The 15992-nt window shown below is 37.9% G+C and overlaps 1 protein-coding gene across 1 annotated transcript; it reads right to left on the bottom strand.

Annotated features, from left to right (window-relative positions):
• Nucleotides 1-5931: 5931 nt before the first annotated feature.
• Nucleotides 5932-9607, bottom strand: LOC110754197 (uncharacterized). Its single transcript, XM_088248802.1, has 4 exons — nucleotides 8293-9607; nucleotides 7071-7436; nucleotides 6936-6977; nucleotides 5932-6229 (listed from the first exon to the last, which is right to left on the bottom strand). Exons 1-4 carry the CDS (start codon nucleotides 9311-9313, stop codon nucleotides 6198-6200), a joined length of 1461 nt encoding a protein of 486 aa, XP_088104928.1. The 5' UTR covers nucleotides 9314-9607; the 3' UTR covers nucleotides 5932-6197.
• Nucleotides 9608-15992: the final 6385 nt, after the last annotated feature.

Genomic DNA, 15992 nt, shown 5'->3' with positions numbered 1-15992 from the left:
AACTTTGCGAGGGCAAAAACTGCAAGTAGAAACAGAGGCTTAGCTATGATATGCTCATTGCTTAACTACTATCTATTGGCAAAGAATGGCTCCCAACCTTTCAAACCCTAAACGCTCCCAACCTTTCAGCGCCGCATCCTGGGGGGGAGGTGGTCTGCCCCTCCTCCCCTTCCCTCCTCTTCCTTTCTCTCGTTTAATCTCTCCTTGGTTTGGTTTTGCCCCTTTCTCTTTGACTGTTTCCTCCTCACCTTCTGTGGTGATTAGCCTCACCCTCGGTGGTGATTTTGCCTCACCCTCTGTGGTGATATTGCTTGGGCTTTTTGCTCATTTCTGGACGTTTTTCGTCTACTGCTACTGTGGCTGCTTTTGGGTGGGTTCGTGGTTTTCTGGTGGTTCCTTCGGCGGTCGGCGCGGTGGTGGGCTCTGTTTTTGGTGCTCCTATCTAGATATACTCAGATCTATTCGTCCCCGGGGGTTGCCCTTCGGTTTGATCGTTTTGGGTGATCTCTGCTCTACCTGGAGCTGCTTGAGCTTGCTTCTATTATGCTTGTTCTCCTCCGATTCCTTGCGGCCTTGTCTCGATGTTGGATCTTCTCCACCGTGTTACGTTCTGGCGGGTCTCTCCTCAGTAATACTTTTGCTGTTGAGGATGCTTTTAAAGTGCGTCTGGCACTTACCTCTCGGATTATGGTAGCGCTCTCTGTAGCTGTGATGGCGTATCCATCAACCATCTTCCTCTCGGTTCCTTGGCTTCTGTGATTTCTCTGGTGGTTTTGGTCTTGCGTTGGGTGCTTTGCCAATTGGTTATTGGTGGTGCGGCATTTCTCAGTTTCTTGTATTACGGGTTTTCTTTTGTTTCTTGGCTTTTGTTGTGTTTTTTTTTTAATTTGACTGGGTAAGAAGCTCGGTTCTAGCCTTGAACTGAGGTCTAGCTGTTTCTACCGGGTTCGTGTATTTCTGGCTCTGTTTGCAATCTGTCCCGTTTTGGTTTCTTTGAAACCAAACATTGACCACAAAAAAAAAAATCTATTGGCAAAGAATGATTAATCATATTAACGCCGTCATGAGTTCTCAAAGTTAAGGCACTAATCATATAACAAATTAACAATAATATGATCTAAAATAGGGTATTATCCGTTACCAAGACAAGCAAAACCAGCTGCTGAGGAAGCCAATCCAGCAGCAGTAGGAAAATTGTTGTATGAAGCAATTGTACATTCAACTTTTCCCAATCCTTCTTAGTAATCTTGATTCCCTTTTCCTTATCATGAACATCGGTAGCTTGACTACGAATTTCCCTTAAACAGCTCTGGAATCTGCCTCCAGAAAGAGAGATTTCCCAAAACGATCATAGTATTTGTAAAAGCAATTATGGGAGCTGATTTCCCCACTCCCCTTTTCTCCACTTACACTCCCTTTTGCTTTTCAATAATTTTTAATCAATTTTGTTCCTTCTCTTTCCTATTCTACCCTTATCCTATATTATTTCTTTTTTACTTCACTTTTATATTATTTCTTTTTCTTTATACTTAATTTTCTAACTTACACTCCATTTTCAATATTAAAGGGAAAAAAAACTTAATTTCTTACTTGATTAAAGGAAAAAAGATACTGAAAATGGAGTGCAAGTTGGAAAATTAAGTATAAAGAAAAATAACTAATATAAAAGTGAAGTAAAAAGAAATTAATGTAGGGTAAGGGTAGAATAGGAAAGAGAATGAACAAAATTGATTAAAAAGTATTAAAAAGCAAAAGGGAGTGTAAGTGGAGAAAAGGGGAGTGGGGAAATCATATCCCATTATTAAACCTCTGAGAATTCTGTGACAAAATTAATAGTGCCAATTTTTAAGTTTTAGTTCCAACTTGTAACCCAATTTGTACAAATTTATGATTTTAAAACTCAAGACCCACACATTTATGATCAAATTGAATGATTCGGTCGAGTTGACCCAAAATTGTGCCCACCCCTAAAGAGAGATAATGTAGGCCGTGCAGTTCATAAAATGAAAAATATAAATAATTTTATACCAACTTTAGCATCAAAAAGTAAGTTTTTGGCTTATGTGTGGCTTTCTTCATTTTCATCTCTGTTTTTGGCTTATGTGTGGCTTTCTTCATTTTCATCTCTCATACTTTTCTTATTCTTTTTAATAAAAGTACGGATAAAAAAGTATGAATGGAAACATCCAAGATCATTTGCCACTAACAAAAGCATGGATAAAACATCCCCACGCATAATGCATGCTTAATTAAGTTGCTTTTTTTCGTTTTGTTGTTTCTCAATGGGACTTGCCTTTCTCATTTTTAACATTTTGTGTTAGCTTGTTGTATTTCCAGTAATATAAGGAACATGAGACGCAATCAAATGAAAAACACACTCAAGGTACATCAATAAATAAATATAGAAAAGCATCACACACTCGAAAAAAGATTGGGGCCCTTAGAACTTTTTCAATTTTGTTTTCTCTAACTTTATCTCTTTTGTTACATGATAAGTCATTTAAATAAATAATTTTTTTTTTTTTTTACACAAGCAATATTGGAAAAGGTGGGAATCAAATCTAAGACCTTGGCTACAAAATTCAGAGTTTCACTTTAGTCCATACAAGTCTTGCCATTTACGTTTTGTAATTCAATAGTTATTGTAATTTGAGGGTAAATACTTAATCTTGTTATCTTTTACCGTTAAGAATGGACACTTACTATATTTCGAATGGTAATGTCTCGATATTTTGAACCAAACAAACAACTGTCCAGGGTTGACAAGAGTTTGTAGCAATTTTATATTAAAATTACATGGACCCATTTTGTGTAATATTAGTTTTCTTTTGTCTTACTCTTATTTTGTGTGTTGTTTTCCACAGTTGTACTAGAGATACACCAACTATTAAGTGTCAACTAATATATGACAATATCTTATTTGTTATGAATAAATAAGTTCTAAAATTAAAACACTGTAGCTCATAGTAGACACGTTAGCCGTTAACGTCTGATCAAACGGTGAATTTAACGGATAGATTTAAATTGAGCAAATTTGAAAACCATGGGGGTAAAATGATGAAATTGAAATATGGGGGCACATATTGAGAATGATCCCATACCTTTAAGGGTCTTTTGATGTTAGCCCTTTAGAAATCACTTTCTCACTCTTCAACTTAATTTTCACTATGCAATATTATTTACCAGGAATCTACCCTGAGTGTTGGTAAGGTGAGGCAAACAAAATCAGCTCCAATAAAAATAGACACCAATATATCAAAACTGTGGGCACTCCCTCACTCTACAAGAAAGGCATAGAAGATGTGAGTGAAGAATGATGTGTTTATAGCTGAAGGTGGGAAATCATCTGACAACCATGAAGGATAATAGGCCGACTTCACAGGGGGAGGAGGGTGCGAAAGCGAGTCTGCCATACTCATACAGCCAGTGTTGAAGATCATCAAGGAACATGAAAGCAAAAGAATATGCACCAAGTCATTGAGGCTTGCCATTTCTAGGCTGTGAGAAAAGTAGACTGAGTACACAGTGGTAACAAGGAAGGACTATATATGCTATATATTATTCGAAGCTTGAAACGTATTTGGTGTATAGTTTTTGTATTTGTCCACCACAGCGTGCATTAAAGAAATAAGAATGCATATAAAAATGATGGAAGGGGTTAAGCAAAACGTTAGCCTATATAATCCAGAAAGTGGTTGTATGTAATTTAAGTAATTTTGAGTTAAGAATTGTCGTTGTAGACACGTTAGCGGTTAACGTCTCATCAAATGGTGAATTTAACGGATAGACTTAAATTGAGCAAATTTGAAAATCATGGGGGTAAAATGATGAAATTAAAATATGGGGGCCCATATTGAGAATGATCCCATACCTTTAAGGGTCTTTTTATGTTAGCCCTTTAGAAATCACTTTCTCACTCTTCAACTTAATTTTCACTATGAAAGATCTAACATTGTGAGACATTATTGAAGAGTATGTTACTGCATATTTTTTTTCCAAGTACTGCCAATATTTTATTTGGTAAACAAGTACTACTCCCAAGTGTAGACACTCTTGAAACGGAGAAGCAAAAATGAAGCAAGAAATCTTGTTGCTCAATTCAAAGAATGAGTGAAATCAAATTATTCTGTGATTTTTGTAATTTCCTGTTCAAGGAGATACAGATCATATTACATTGAGTATATTTTTATTTGAATATTTATTTTATTTTATTTATTAATGGAAGATAGGTTATTCGAACTTGAGACTTTGAACATTGAATAGAAAAATACCACTAGAAGACCAAAACACACCAAACTATATAACGAAAACATTAATAATATGAAATATGAAATATTTCATATTTGTCAGTGTGAAAAATACATATACGACATATGTAGGTTAGTCAAGTTGACTCCGGTAGTGTCTATTTTCCAGTATCCAAGTTTGAATTTCTCTCCATGTAACTTAGAGTAATTTAGAATATCTCATCTAAAAGAAAAAAGGTACGGGAAGTTGGTGAGAGACAAACAGTATTTTTCCTCAAGTCTATGCTGTTAGCTCATTAGCTTAAGAGGGCCGTAGTCTGCTTGAACAGTGCCCCAGCAAAGCTAACCTAACTTCGTTGCTGAAAAAGGTTGACATTTAATGAAAATCAGAGTATCAATTGGGCATTCTTTATTTGGTGGTTTCAGTTTGTGGGGTTTCTACATTTAGGTCCAACAAAAGGTTAAATTTTACATATGACTGTTGAATAAACACTCTTCTCGTGACACGTATAACTCAAGTGGTTAAGAGTAGTTACAACATAGTTCCTTCTTAAACTTTTCATGTTACGACCAAAAAAAAAAAAAAAACTTTTCATGTGATTTGACTGCTTGAATGTGAAAGAAAAATTTCATATTACCAAGAATTCTGTTTACACTCCGTGTTTCAATGGGTTTCTATTTTTATTCTCACCATTCTCTGGACACACAACTCTTCCCAAAAATACCATTTCTCTACTTCATCAAAATATTTTTCTTTGGACATCTATCTCCATCATTGATTGATTTCATTTTCTTTGTCACCAACCCTGAACCCAGCTCTACTCATCTCCTCACTTCACCTCATTTAATATACAATGATTGCATACATGTAAAGGAGGGATGAGATGAGAGAATGATGAAAAATAAATTGATGGAGAACCAAAGAGTGAGAGGAAAACTGAAGAAATGAAAACGTTTAGACTTTCATATCCAAAAGAGTTTTGGAATTTCATTATTTTATATAATTATTTTCTAGTTTAAGTTGTAGGGTATATATAAAAGTTTGTTAAAAATAAGAAGAATGCAAGCTATCTTCCCATTTGTGCCTTATTTTTCCACCTTCTTCATGATCAGCTTACACTATGGTTTAATGAACAAAATTTTGTATGTTCTTGGTCACCCTTCAAAGTTCATCACAACAAAAGGGTTATTTTAGGCCTAAGGTAACATACCAAAATCATACCCTTGGGGCCCTAGTCATTAACAATCAAGTTAAGTGCTCTGTTCAACATTGTCCCAAAGGGTATCTACTAAAACTGGTGGACATTACTTTCCGAACCAATTTGGACTCTAATAAGCCACTATCAAGCTGACAAACAAGTTTATGAAAACCAGGTTCATCTGGGTCTGGCCTATCAAGTTTTTTTGCTTGTTTTTGGTTACAAGCGACATTGGGAGGAGGGAATCACATCTAGGACCTCAAGTGTAAGGATAGATGCTCTTAACCGCTTGAGCTACAAGCTCTTGCTAGCCTATCTAGTTTAAGCAAATGGTCAATGGGAGTATTTGGGTTTGCCTACCAAGTTTTCATTATGGCTCTACAAATGTTTGTAATATCCAAGAGAAAGCAGTGATTGGCCTGTAGGCCTTGATGGAATTGCATATGATGGAGCCTTTATGCTACACAACACTACATATCTGCAAGTAATGGGCAAGAACTTGAACATTTCTACAAATTGAAAAGAGGGAAAATGCTTGTGATTGCTTTTCCAGGAAGTCCTTCAATCTTGTACTCCACACATTTAGCACACATTTTATACATAAATTTTGGTACAAGGCATTTTGCAGCTCACAAGTAAGCCTAATACAATCTTAAAATCCACAAAAGAGAGCATTGCAAGCCTGACCAAATACAAAAAGTCTGTTTACAAAAAGGCATCTTCTACCATGTGCCCAGAACAACATGTTGAATTATGAAAGGAAAGAATTGGCCACTTTGCTCCCTGTATATAATCATTGAAGAAAATTGGCATGTCACAAGGCAGTACTAATTGAAAACTTGAAGAGGTATCATAAGGTGATGCACTTGGAAACTACATCAAAGGAGTATGTGCAAGTAAATTCTGTCCAATTGGCTAAGCTAGCATTCTTACTGAAACTCATTCAAGGAAGGAGTATGTGCAAGTATATTCTGTCCAATTGGTTCATACTTTTCTTTTTCTCTTTAATTTGGAGTAGAAGGATTTACAATTGGGATATTTCAGTTCAAATCTCTCAGTTGAACCACATAATTGAACCCTAGAAGCTCCTTTCAAAACATGAAACAAGAAAACTTGAATGGATTATAAGTTATGTTCTTGAAGCATGTAATTCATAGCTAACAAGTCAAGAAGCTAATTGTAACCAACATAAGACGTTATGCAGTAGTGCTTGGAAGTGTGAGTGTGAATAAGAACAAGGACAAGAACAAGTATATAATGAGAATGATACATGAAAAAGAATAAAAAGATAGATTAGTCATACTACTCTATCAATAATATATATACGCTCTTCTATCCACATATGAAGTAGGAATCTTACAGAGTGAAGTATTGGTTTGATATGTTAAAAGCATAAAATTAAAACAACAACAAATGCAGAACTAGAAATTAAGTTAGAGAGAGAGAGGGAGAGCGAGAGGGGGAGGGGGAGAGAGAGAGAGAGCCATACCATGGGCAGAAGGGATAGTGTATCTCAAACTTTCTTCTTTTCCTGAGAGAAAGTAAATGTTGATAAGTGGCTTTATGTCTAAGACCTATTTTATATCCCCTGAGCTATTGGCTCAATTTTTATCAAGAAAGATACCTTCAGATTGGCTAATAAGTAAGAGTATCCACTCTGTCTTCTCAACATCAGGAAGAGATTTCAGTAGAGAGAATTCTTCTGGGTTACCACTCAATATTATGCGTACAGCCTTAAAAACTTGCAATCTACTGAGGTTAGGTATCTTTGAAACCACTCCAAGGACCTCCTCTCCTTTGAGTTGTAGTTTCATTTGACTTGCCAAAAACTCATGCAGTAACTTTGACACCTCACCAGCTGCATGTTCCAATGGATCTTTTTTCGCTTTCTTATTTGGATGCGAGTCAGAAGTTGAAATTAACGGATTTATACAAGCATGCGAGTTAGGAATCAAATTGCCGTTATTTTCTTCTTCAGCCTCCATTATTTCTTCAGCACAAGCACAAAGAGAAAGTAAACATCAAAGAGAGCAAAAACAGCACAAGAGAAAAGATTCGTTTTTCTTATATTGTTGACACACAAAGATATTAAACTGACAGAGTATTTGGTAACAAGCAGAGAGAAAGCAAACATCTGATTCTAATATATCTGAATTCTGAAGTATAACAGCATTGACTAAACCAGCAAAGGTGTGAAATGCATCGTGACTATTATAACCAGAAAGAGACAAAATGTGATGAAGTTCATACTTCATTGTCACATGAAGTATCTGAGTCGTTCATTTTATTATCTATGTACAATGTCAAATACAGATTACAGGGATGTGGGAACATTGTAAAATATTCCAAAAATAATAAAACCTCTCCATCACTTTATACGTTTTCAAGAACAGAGGCAACTAATTTTCGAAGACAGGAAAATGTGAAAATATGAGCCATTATCGCATTAGTAGACTACTTCATGATTTATCTTTCACACTAAACCTTAAAAGAATACAGATGTGACTTCAAACAGAGAGCTTATCTTCTAAAGGTTTCCACTTACCATGCAAACAATATACACACAATCGAATCTGTTACTATAAGTTCAAATTTGTTACTAACTATGATGCTACCAACGAAAACCCGGAAATTTTTACCACCTGCACTTAAAAACAATAATGGCCTATGCATTTTATAGTAATAAGCTGAATGTCCAAGCGTAATCTAAGGAACTTTACATTTGATTAAGCCTCCTTTATAAACTCTTTTACACACACATTAACTTAATATCTGTCTATTAAATGGATTCTCAATATCTGTCTAATAAAGCCTCGTTAACATCTGTCTATTAACATTTGACTGACCTGTAGATGGCTGTTTCGAAGAAGGTGGGATGACCGAGAAGGTGGAAACGGGGCGCACATCACCCCTGTGCTCAGCAACGTCATTGGTAAGTAGGGCCATACTGGACGTGTGGCTCACCACCGCCTGCTTGACTGCAGGAGAAGATGGAGTAAAGCTATAGCCAAAAATATCCAAGTTGTCCAAAGGCGACCAAGGAGAATAAAGCTTATCCGTAGGCTCAACTGGCACGTGAGAAGCCATGGCGAAGCGCGTGATCAAGGACGCAAAAGGCAAGGAGTCGGGCATGGAAGTTGGGAATGCAGCACGACAGATGGCACGAAAAATGTAGGTGGCCAGATCAATGGGCACATTGTTCCCAATGGCATAAAGGAGGCGAGCTCTATCAGGGGTAAGCAAAGAAGGGATAACGTGACAAGGAGGATCGATATTATATCTCACTATGCTGTTAAGCACTTTGTACAAATCACTTAGTCGATTTTCACGCAAAACCCTGACTCTCTTGTTCCAACCCAAAGTAGATTTCACCAACTTCAAGTCAAGATTATCAACAAGAAGCCCAGGAAAACCAGGTGATTTTTCATTTGGGTTTGGCCTAGCAAGTTTAAGCAACTGGGCAATGCCAGAAACAGAGAAATTCAACACCTTACCCCGCAAATACACATCAAATGAGTCAGGGTATTCTCGACCGCTGGAGAAATGCAGAGTCTCATCCCACAAACAAGTACCAAAAGGGCCAAACCCAGGTGGGTTTTTCTGCTCGGAGGAGAAAGGAGGAATGTTTGCGTAGAATTCTTGGACAATCTGGATATTAGCAGGCTCTGAAGGACCCATTGCCAAAAGCCAACCTCTTGATTTCAAGATTCTGGGAAGCCCAAGATCCTCGAAGTCGCTCAATTTGACCTCCCGCTCAACCGTCACACATTGAACACTGAAGATTTTCTTGTAGCGGTTCATTGCTTCCGAATTCTTGAACTTACTTTCATCAATATCGTCATCAACATAAGCTCGCTCCCTACCCATCAAATCAATAATATCCAATTACAACGAAGTAGTAGTTTTAAAATATTCGAGCTAAAAGGGGCTGTGGGTTGGGTTGAAGGATGAGGATGACAAGAGAGAATGACGTTTGAGTTGAGGGAAAATGGAAATTCCGAAAATGAAAAATATATACCGGTATTCTTCCAGGGGAGTGAGGGGGAAAAAGAGGGAGGAAATGGGAGGGAAACTTTTTCATATACGCGCCACTTTAATTTTACGTTCAGAAAGTTGATTTTAAAATCTCTACTATTTTGCCCACTTGGCCTGGAAAATCAGCCCGCCATCGTGGACAAAATGCATGATAAAGAAGAGCATCCAAATTAGATCGCATTTTTTTCTTCTTATTTTTTTGTTGGGTTTAAAAAGGAAGTTCATTGAGTTGGGATTAATGGATGAGAAGACGTGGGGCCCATGTCGTCAGGACACATAACGAGCTGGGATGAAAGGATCGTAGGAATCCAACGTCTTCCTCCAAACTAGTGTTTCGTTTTCTTTTCCAATTTAAACAAAAAATTTGTCAAGAAAATTAATGGCAAAAAAAATTAGGAATCAACCATTCTTAAACAATTTAATAAAGTTACGTTTGAGTCAGTATGGTTGGAGGAAAAAATGATTTGAGTCCGAGCAATATATGAATAGTTGTATTTTAGAGTTTTGTTCAGTGCGTGTTTCATGGTGAGCGATATTATTCTTGGAAAAATCATTGAGAAAGTAAATATCAAAGAGAGCAAAAACAGCACAGGTGAAAAGATTCGTTATTCTTATATTGTTTTTTCATAGAACCACGATAACTAGTGTTTGGGGGTGGTAGAAATCCACCTAACCCGGGCACAAGAATTAGCCGGGCACGAGAAGAATAGCGGCCGAGCCTTGTTCAAATATGGCCGGACTGGACAATTCGAAAATTGCTAAAAGGGCAGCCGGGTTTTGTTCCAAGTGGGCATGGATGAAACTGTGCGGCCGGGGTTATAGAGTTCTTGGGCTTTCGAAAATACGGCCGGGGCTTGTGAAAGGGCGGCTGGATTTTGGCTCGAAGATGCGGCCGGATACTTTGCTATTGATGCCCAGTTTTTGGCGGCCGAAAGACCACAAGTTTTTGGGCAGGAGTCTTGGGGGTTTTCGTGGAAGCTAGAGTTTGTAGGTATTTTGCAAAGTCGGCCGAAGGTTTTGAAGGTCTAAATCTAATATATATATATATATATATGAATTTAAAAAGCCCAAGTGGCTAACCTGGGCCACATATATATATAAAAGGATTCATGTTTTGTTTCATCAAAAAAAAGGATTCATGTTTTGTGCATGTAAAATTGCATATGCTATGCGGCCAACTTCAATAACCGGTGTCCCACATGTGTAAATTAATATGTGAATATATATATATATATATATATATATAGTTATTCTCTTATCCGGATGTCCGCACGTTATTATCGTGCGGATCCTATTGTAAACAGGCAGGAAAACAGAGAGGGGTAGTACAAAATACACTGCGTCCGCACGATAATAACGTCCGGATGTCCGCATAAGAGAATTTCTGTATATATATATATATATATATATATATATATATATAAATATAAATGAATATAGAATTTGAATCAGGTTTCCTCGGCGGACTAATTCTAGAGCTCCAAGAATTCAAAAGGCCATGGGCGCCCTCATGTCATTCCAAAAGACTAAAGGTGCAGGCCCAAGATACCGATTCGAGCCCAGATTTTCGGAGGATTATGTGCACATGACAGAGACCTCACAAGGAAAGAAATCAAGGAATTATAATTCCGAGTGTTCCAAAAGGAGGAAGAATCAAGCATGTCAGAATATTTAAATCAATACAATCTCACGGATATAGGAAGGCTTTGAAAGGAAAGATTTTTAAGAAGAGTTGACATTTGGCAATTCAATGGCCAGCCCATGGGCTGACGAGTGCCCTATATAAACCTTGTTTGACGAAGACCTCAGACACACAACATCAGACAGACAAACCTATCTTTCGTCTCGCACTTTTCTTTTCCTAGACTTAGGATTTTATTTTCAAGCACTTAGTGTAGCGAGTTCTTCCTTTTCCTAGTGTAAGTTTCAATTCTTGTTCAATTTATATTTTTTGTGTCATTTAGATTCAAGTTTATTTCCATTGCTTTGCTTTTCATTGTTATCGCACTTCGATTAAGTTCAATTTCAAGTCTATTTTATTTTATCGCTCTTATTGTTCTTATCGCTTTTATTTTCATTCTCGCTTTATTTATTGCTTTGATTTATTTTATCGCACTTCAATTCTTGTCTTTACGTTTATACGCACATTTAGTTTAATTGCATTATTTTTACTTAAAACCTTAAAAATCATAAAAACATCCGTACGAAACCTAACCATCCTCGAGCCCGAGGAAGTGAAAGAACCTAGGCCAAGAGGAGGTTCCTTGCTTGGCCGATCAATCGTTTGATCAGAAGTTAGAAGCGCAACACATCCATCTACTCACATTCCATTCAAGCCCAAATTCGGGGCTTGGTGGTGGCATGCCCCGCATCCAAAAGAAGAAGGACCAAAAACTCCTTCAATCGGCCTACCCGGCCGAAAAGAGGGAAACAACTAGACACACAAAGATATTAAACACAAAAAGTATTTGGTAACAAGCAAAGAGAAAGCAAACATATGATTCTAATCTATCTGAATTCTGAAGTATAACAGCATTGACTAAACCAACCAAGAAGTGCAATGCATCGTGAGTATGTGATGAAGTTCATACCTCATTGTCATAGAAGTATAGGCCTCAACTTATGTGCGGGGTTTAGTTGTTTTCTAGGGGTTTCCCTTATTTCACCAAAAAAAAAGAAGAAGTATCTGAGTCGTTAATTTTATTATTTATGTACAATGTCAAATACAGATTACAGAGATGTGAGAACATTGTAAAATTTTCCAAAAATAATAAGACCTCTCCATCACTTTATATGTTTTCAAGAACAGAGGGAACTAATTTTCGAAGACAGGAAAATGTGAAAATATGAGCCATTATCGCATTAGTAGACTACTTCATGATTTATCTTTCACACTAAACCTTAAAAGAATTCAGATGTGATTTCAAACAGAGAGCTTATCTTCTAAAGGTTTCACTTACCATGCAAACTGTAACATCCCGGTCCGAAAAAGGGGTAAAATAATTAAATTAAGAGGAAATAAAATTAAATGGGGAAAATAAATTGAAATATTAATTAATATTAAAGGGCAAAAGGTCATTTTAAGTTCGGGAAAGAATTTGGGGATGTGAGTGGTACCGTTGCGTAGAGCTCGTCGATACGAGTTCGTAGACATGCGACATGCTCAATTTCGAGTTGTAACGAGGGAGGAAAAGTCTGAAAAAGAAAGGGACGTATAGGGAATTTTTAAATTTGTTACTGTAGCAACAGTACCACTACAGTACCGGGCAGTTTAATATTTTTCTTTTTCTTTTTTCTTTCCTGTCCTTCCCTCTCTCTCCCTGCGCAGAAAAACCCCCCCTGTTGCTGCAAAAATCCGACCGGTTTTAACCAAAAAATTCACAGAGCTCGTTCGGGCGCTTACGGCCACCATTTCCGTCGATCCAGGTATGCTTTCTCAACCCCTCGAGACGTACTAGCTGCTGATTGTGTTAGGTTTGAGAAATTTCTGAGTTTTGGAAGCCAATTAAGCGATAGAAAAATCTGTCAGTTTCGGCCTCCGTTTTCAGCCACTTCCGGTTAGTTTTTGGGGTTTGCCAAAGAACAAAAGTGACTCCAAATAGGGTGTTATACCTAGGGTAGGAGTCTTGAAGCGAAATATTGAGATTTTCGGGCGAAGCGTTATCGCTTTGGACACTACGCGCTGCCGGCGCGTGTGGCAGCGCGTGGGGCACTTTTTGGCCGGTCTCAGAGTCCTATAATAATCCTTATGTCATCCCAAGCATGACGGTATGCTCGGATATGGTTTTGGATACCGTTTGAGTCTCGAACGGATATCGCCTATTACGCGTTATCCGGGTTCGACAGGTTTGGACCGTTGGATGGTCTTGAATTTATTATATGTTAACCTAGACATCCTTAGATTCGTGTAGGATTCGACGGATCGTAAAACGGAGCCCCGAATACTCCGGAAATGCCAACCCTAGGGCTAGGGTTATAGTAACCGTTCGATCGTGCGATCGTGAGCGATCCGACCGTCCGATCTGGACCAAACTTGTAGGACGAGTATCCTAGACCTTGTGGAACCCATAGGAACTTTCAGATCGTAAAATGGAGGTCGTGGGCCTCGCGGGCCCGGTTGACCAACGTTTGGGTAGTTTGACTCTCGGTTGACCGTGAGTCTTCCGAGGTAGTCCCACTCTTCGTGGAGTACTAGAACGACCCTTTTGGACGAGTTTGACTGTCATTTAATTTATGTTGATTTATGTGGGTCCATGTGATTATATTTTTATGGTTTGATCGATGGGAATATTATGATGCTGAATTTAATGGCTTATTTAAATTCCGTTTATATTTTGTAAAGTATTTGTGATATAGGTGGGTTTGACGTACTCGAGTACCTTGAGTCATTTATATAATATTTGTGGATTTTGTGTGGGGTACTTAGAATGTAAATTTGAGTGTTATTAGCATTACATTAGGTACCTCCCTGGTTAGGGATTTTTATGTATGAAGAATTTATTTTGCCCAGGCCCGTCGGAGTTTGCCCAGGCCCTTCGGAGATTGATTTATTTTGCCCAGGCCCTTCGGAGATTGATTTATTTTGCCCAGGCCTCTCGGAGATTGATTTATTTTGCCCAGGCCCGTCGGAGTTTGTCCAGGCCCGTCGGAGATTGATTTATTTTGCCCAGGCCCGTCGGAGATTGATTTATTTTGCCCAGGCCCGTCGGAGTTTGTCCAGGCCCTTCGGAGATTGATTTATTTTGCCCAGGCCCGTCGGAGTTTGTCCAGGCCCATCGGAGATTGATTTATTTTGCCCAGGCCCGTCGGAGTTTGTCCAGGCCCGTCGGAGATTGATTTATTTTCCCCAGGCCCGTCGGAGTTTGTCCAGGCCCGTCGGAGATTGATTTATTTTGCCCAGGCCCGTCGGAGTTTGCCCAGGCCCCTCGGAGATTGATTTATTTTGCCCAGGCCCCGTCGGAGTTTGTCCAGGCCCTTCGGAGATTGATTTATTTTGCCCAGGCCCGTCGGAGTTTGTCCAGGCCCTTCGGATGTCTTCTTAATACGATGCCTTGGGAAGAAATTGATAATGTTCCAATGTGTTTTTGTCGGATTTGGAATTGTGATAGATCTTAAATGTATAGTTGGTTCTGTTGTAAATATTGGTTTATTACCGGAGTTGTGACCGTTATTGAGAGAACTACGTATGGCTTGATCCCTCGGCGAGGGTACGTAGGCAGCCTAGGGTAAGGCCTAGGTGCAGCCATGGGTTAAACTTTACCTTTGTGTGTTTTGAGTGTGGTGCGGACCCTGTCGTTGGTCCTGAGAGTCAGGTGAGAACGAGATGCGAACATTGTTAGGAGGTTAAAACGTCATATGTTGAATTTGGTATAGTTCGTTGTTGTAAATTTTGCTTTCGGCTTTCGTATTTACGTTTAAGTTGTTATTTGCCTCATGCAAAGTACTATTTGGTTCAAGAGCCTGTTGGTAGCTTGGTTTCGGAATATTTGAAGGCCGGAGGCCGATTATGTAATTGCATGTTGATAACTTGTGCATGCTGCCTGTTGGGTGATAAATTGTGTGTTTTTAACAGGTTGAATATTTTTGGGAAAAGTCTAATTTACAGGGGAGACTCTGCCGAAATTTCGACAGAAAGTCTCGGTTTTTAGTAGGTGGGCCCGGCAGCGGTGTGATGTCGGAATTTTTCACAGGATTCGTCTCGAGTTTCGAGGAATTCGGGGCGGGTCCTGTCACAAACAATATATACACAATCCAAGGACATAAGTACTAATCACATAAACATTCCATGTTTGATGCCTAATTGCTTACTATAAGTTCAACTCTGTTACAAAACCTCATAAATGGGTACCAAAATCTTTTAATTTACAAATATTAAGATCCTCTTTACATAGTAATGGAACCGTAGTGTCGAAAACAACGTATGTAAAATGAAATTGCCAAGTCAGAAGATATAAATTGCATATTTTCCACTATGATTACTAACTCCTTATCTGATAATTGCAAGATACTTAGAAGAGTTTAGTCACTAATATATGCTGGAATGATTAATATTGTTTGATGACAGTGTTGATGCTTTAGAAACATAATATTATCCAAAAGAAAAAAGAAGAAGATATTTAAATATTATGATTCATAGTTGGTCATGAGCCTCCACAATGGGATTCTTCCATGGACACCATGTTTTTGCATGATATATGGTTTGTAAGATGAACGTTTATTTATCATTCTCGAAACATAATAACATTTCAATACAATGTGGTGTGTATACAATTTTATGCATAACAATTTCTCAATGAAAGGGAGTATTTTATTATTATCTATATCTATATATACAAAGCAAAAGCCAGAAAATACCATTGATTAATATTAAGAAATGAAATTATTAATTAATTGAGGATAATATGGTAAATTCACACTTTTTCATATTAAAAAAATTAAAATTAAAAGAAAAATTAGATAATGGATTCTATTTTTATATAACACAACTACCCATTATTTTTTTTAATTCTAA

Source organism: Prunus avium, chromosome 2, assembly GCF_965620075.1.
Source record: "Prunus avium chromosome 2, drPruAviu1.hap1.1, whole genome shotgun sequence".
In the NCBI taxonomy this organism is placed as follows: Eukaryota; Viridiplantae; Streptophyta; class Magnoliopsida; order Rosales; family Rosaceae; genus Prunus; species Prunus avium.
The sequence above is the reverse complement of the archived record's forward strand: the minus strand, read 5'-3'. Positions and strand labels throughout refer to the sequence as shown.

Coding starts and splice junctions, on each gene's coding strand:
- LOC110754197 (XM_088248802.1), bottom strand. CDS start 9,313: ATGGGTAGGGAGCGAGCTTATGTTGATGACGATATTGATGAAAGTAAG. Junction 7,437..8,292: donor TTCGAAACAGCCATCTACAG/GTCAGTCAAATG, acceptor CTTGTGCTGAAG/AAATAATGGAGGCTGAAGAA. Junction 6,978..7,070: donor ACTTATTAGCCAATCTGAAG/GTATCTTTCTTG, acceptor ACTTTCTCTCAG/GAAAAGAAGAAAGTTTGAGA.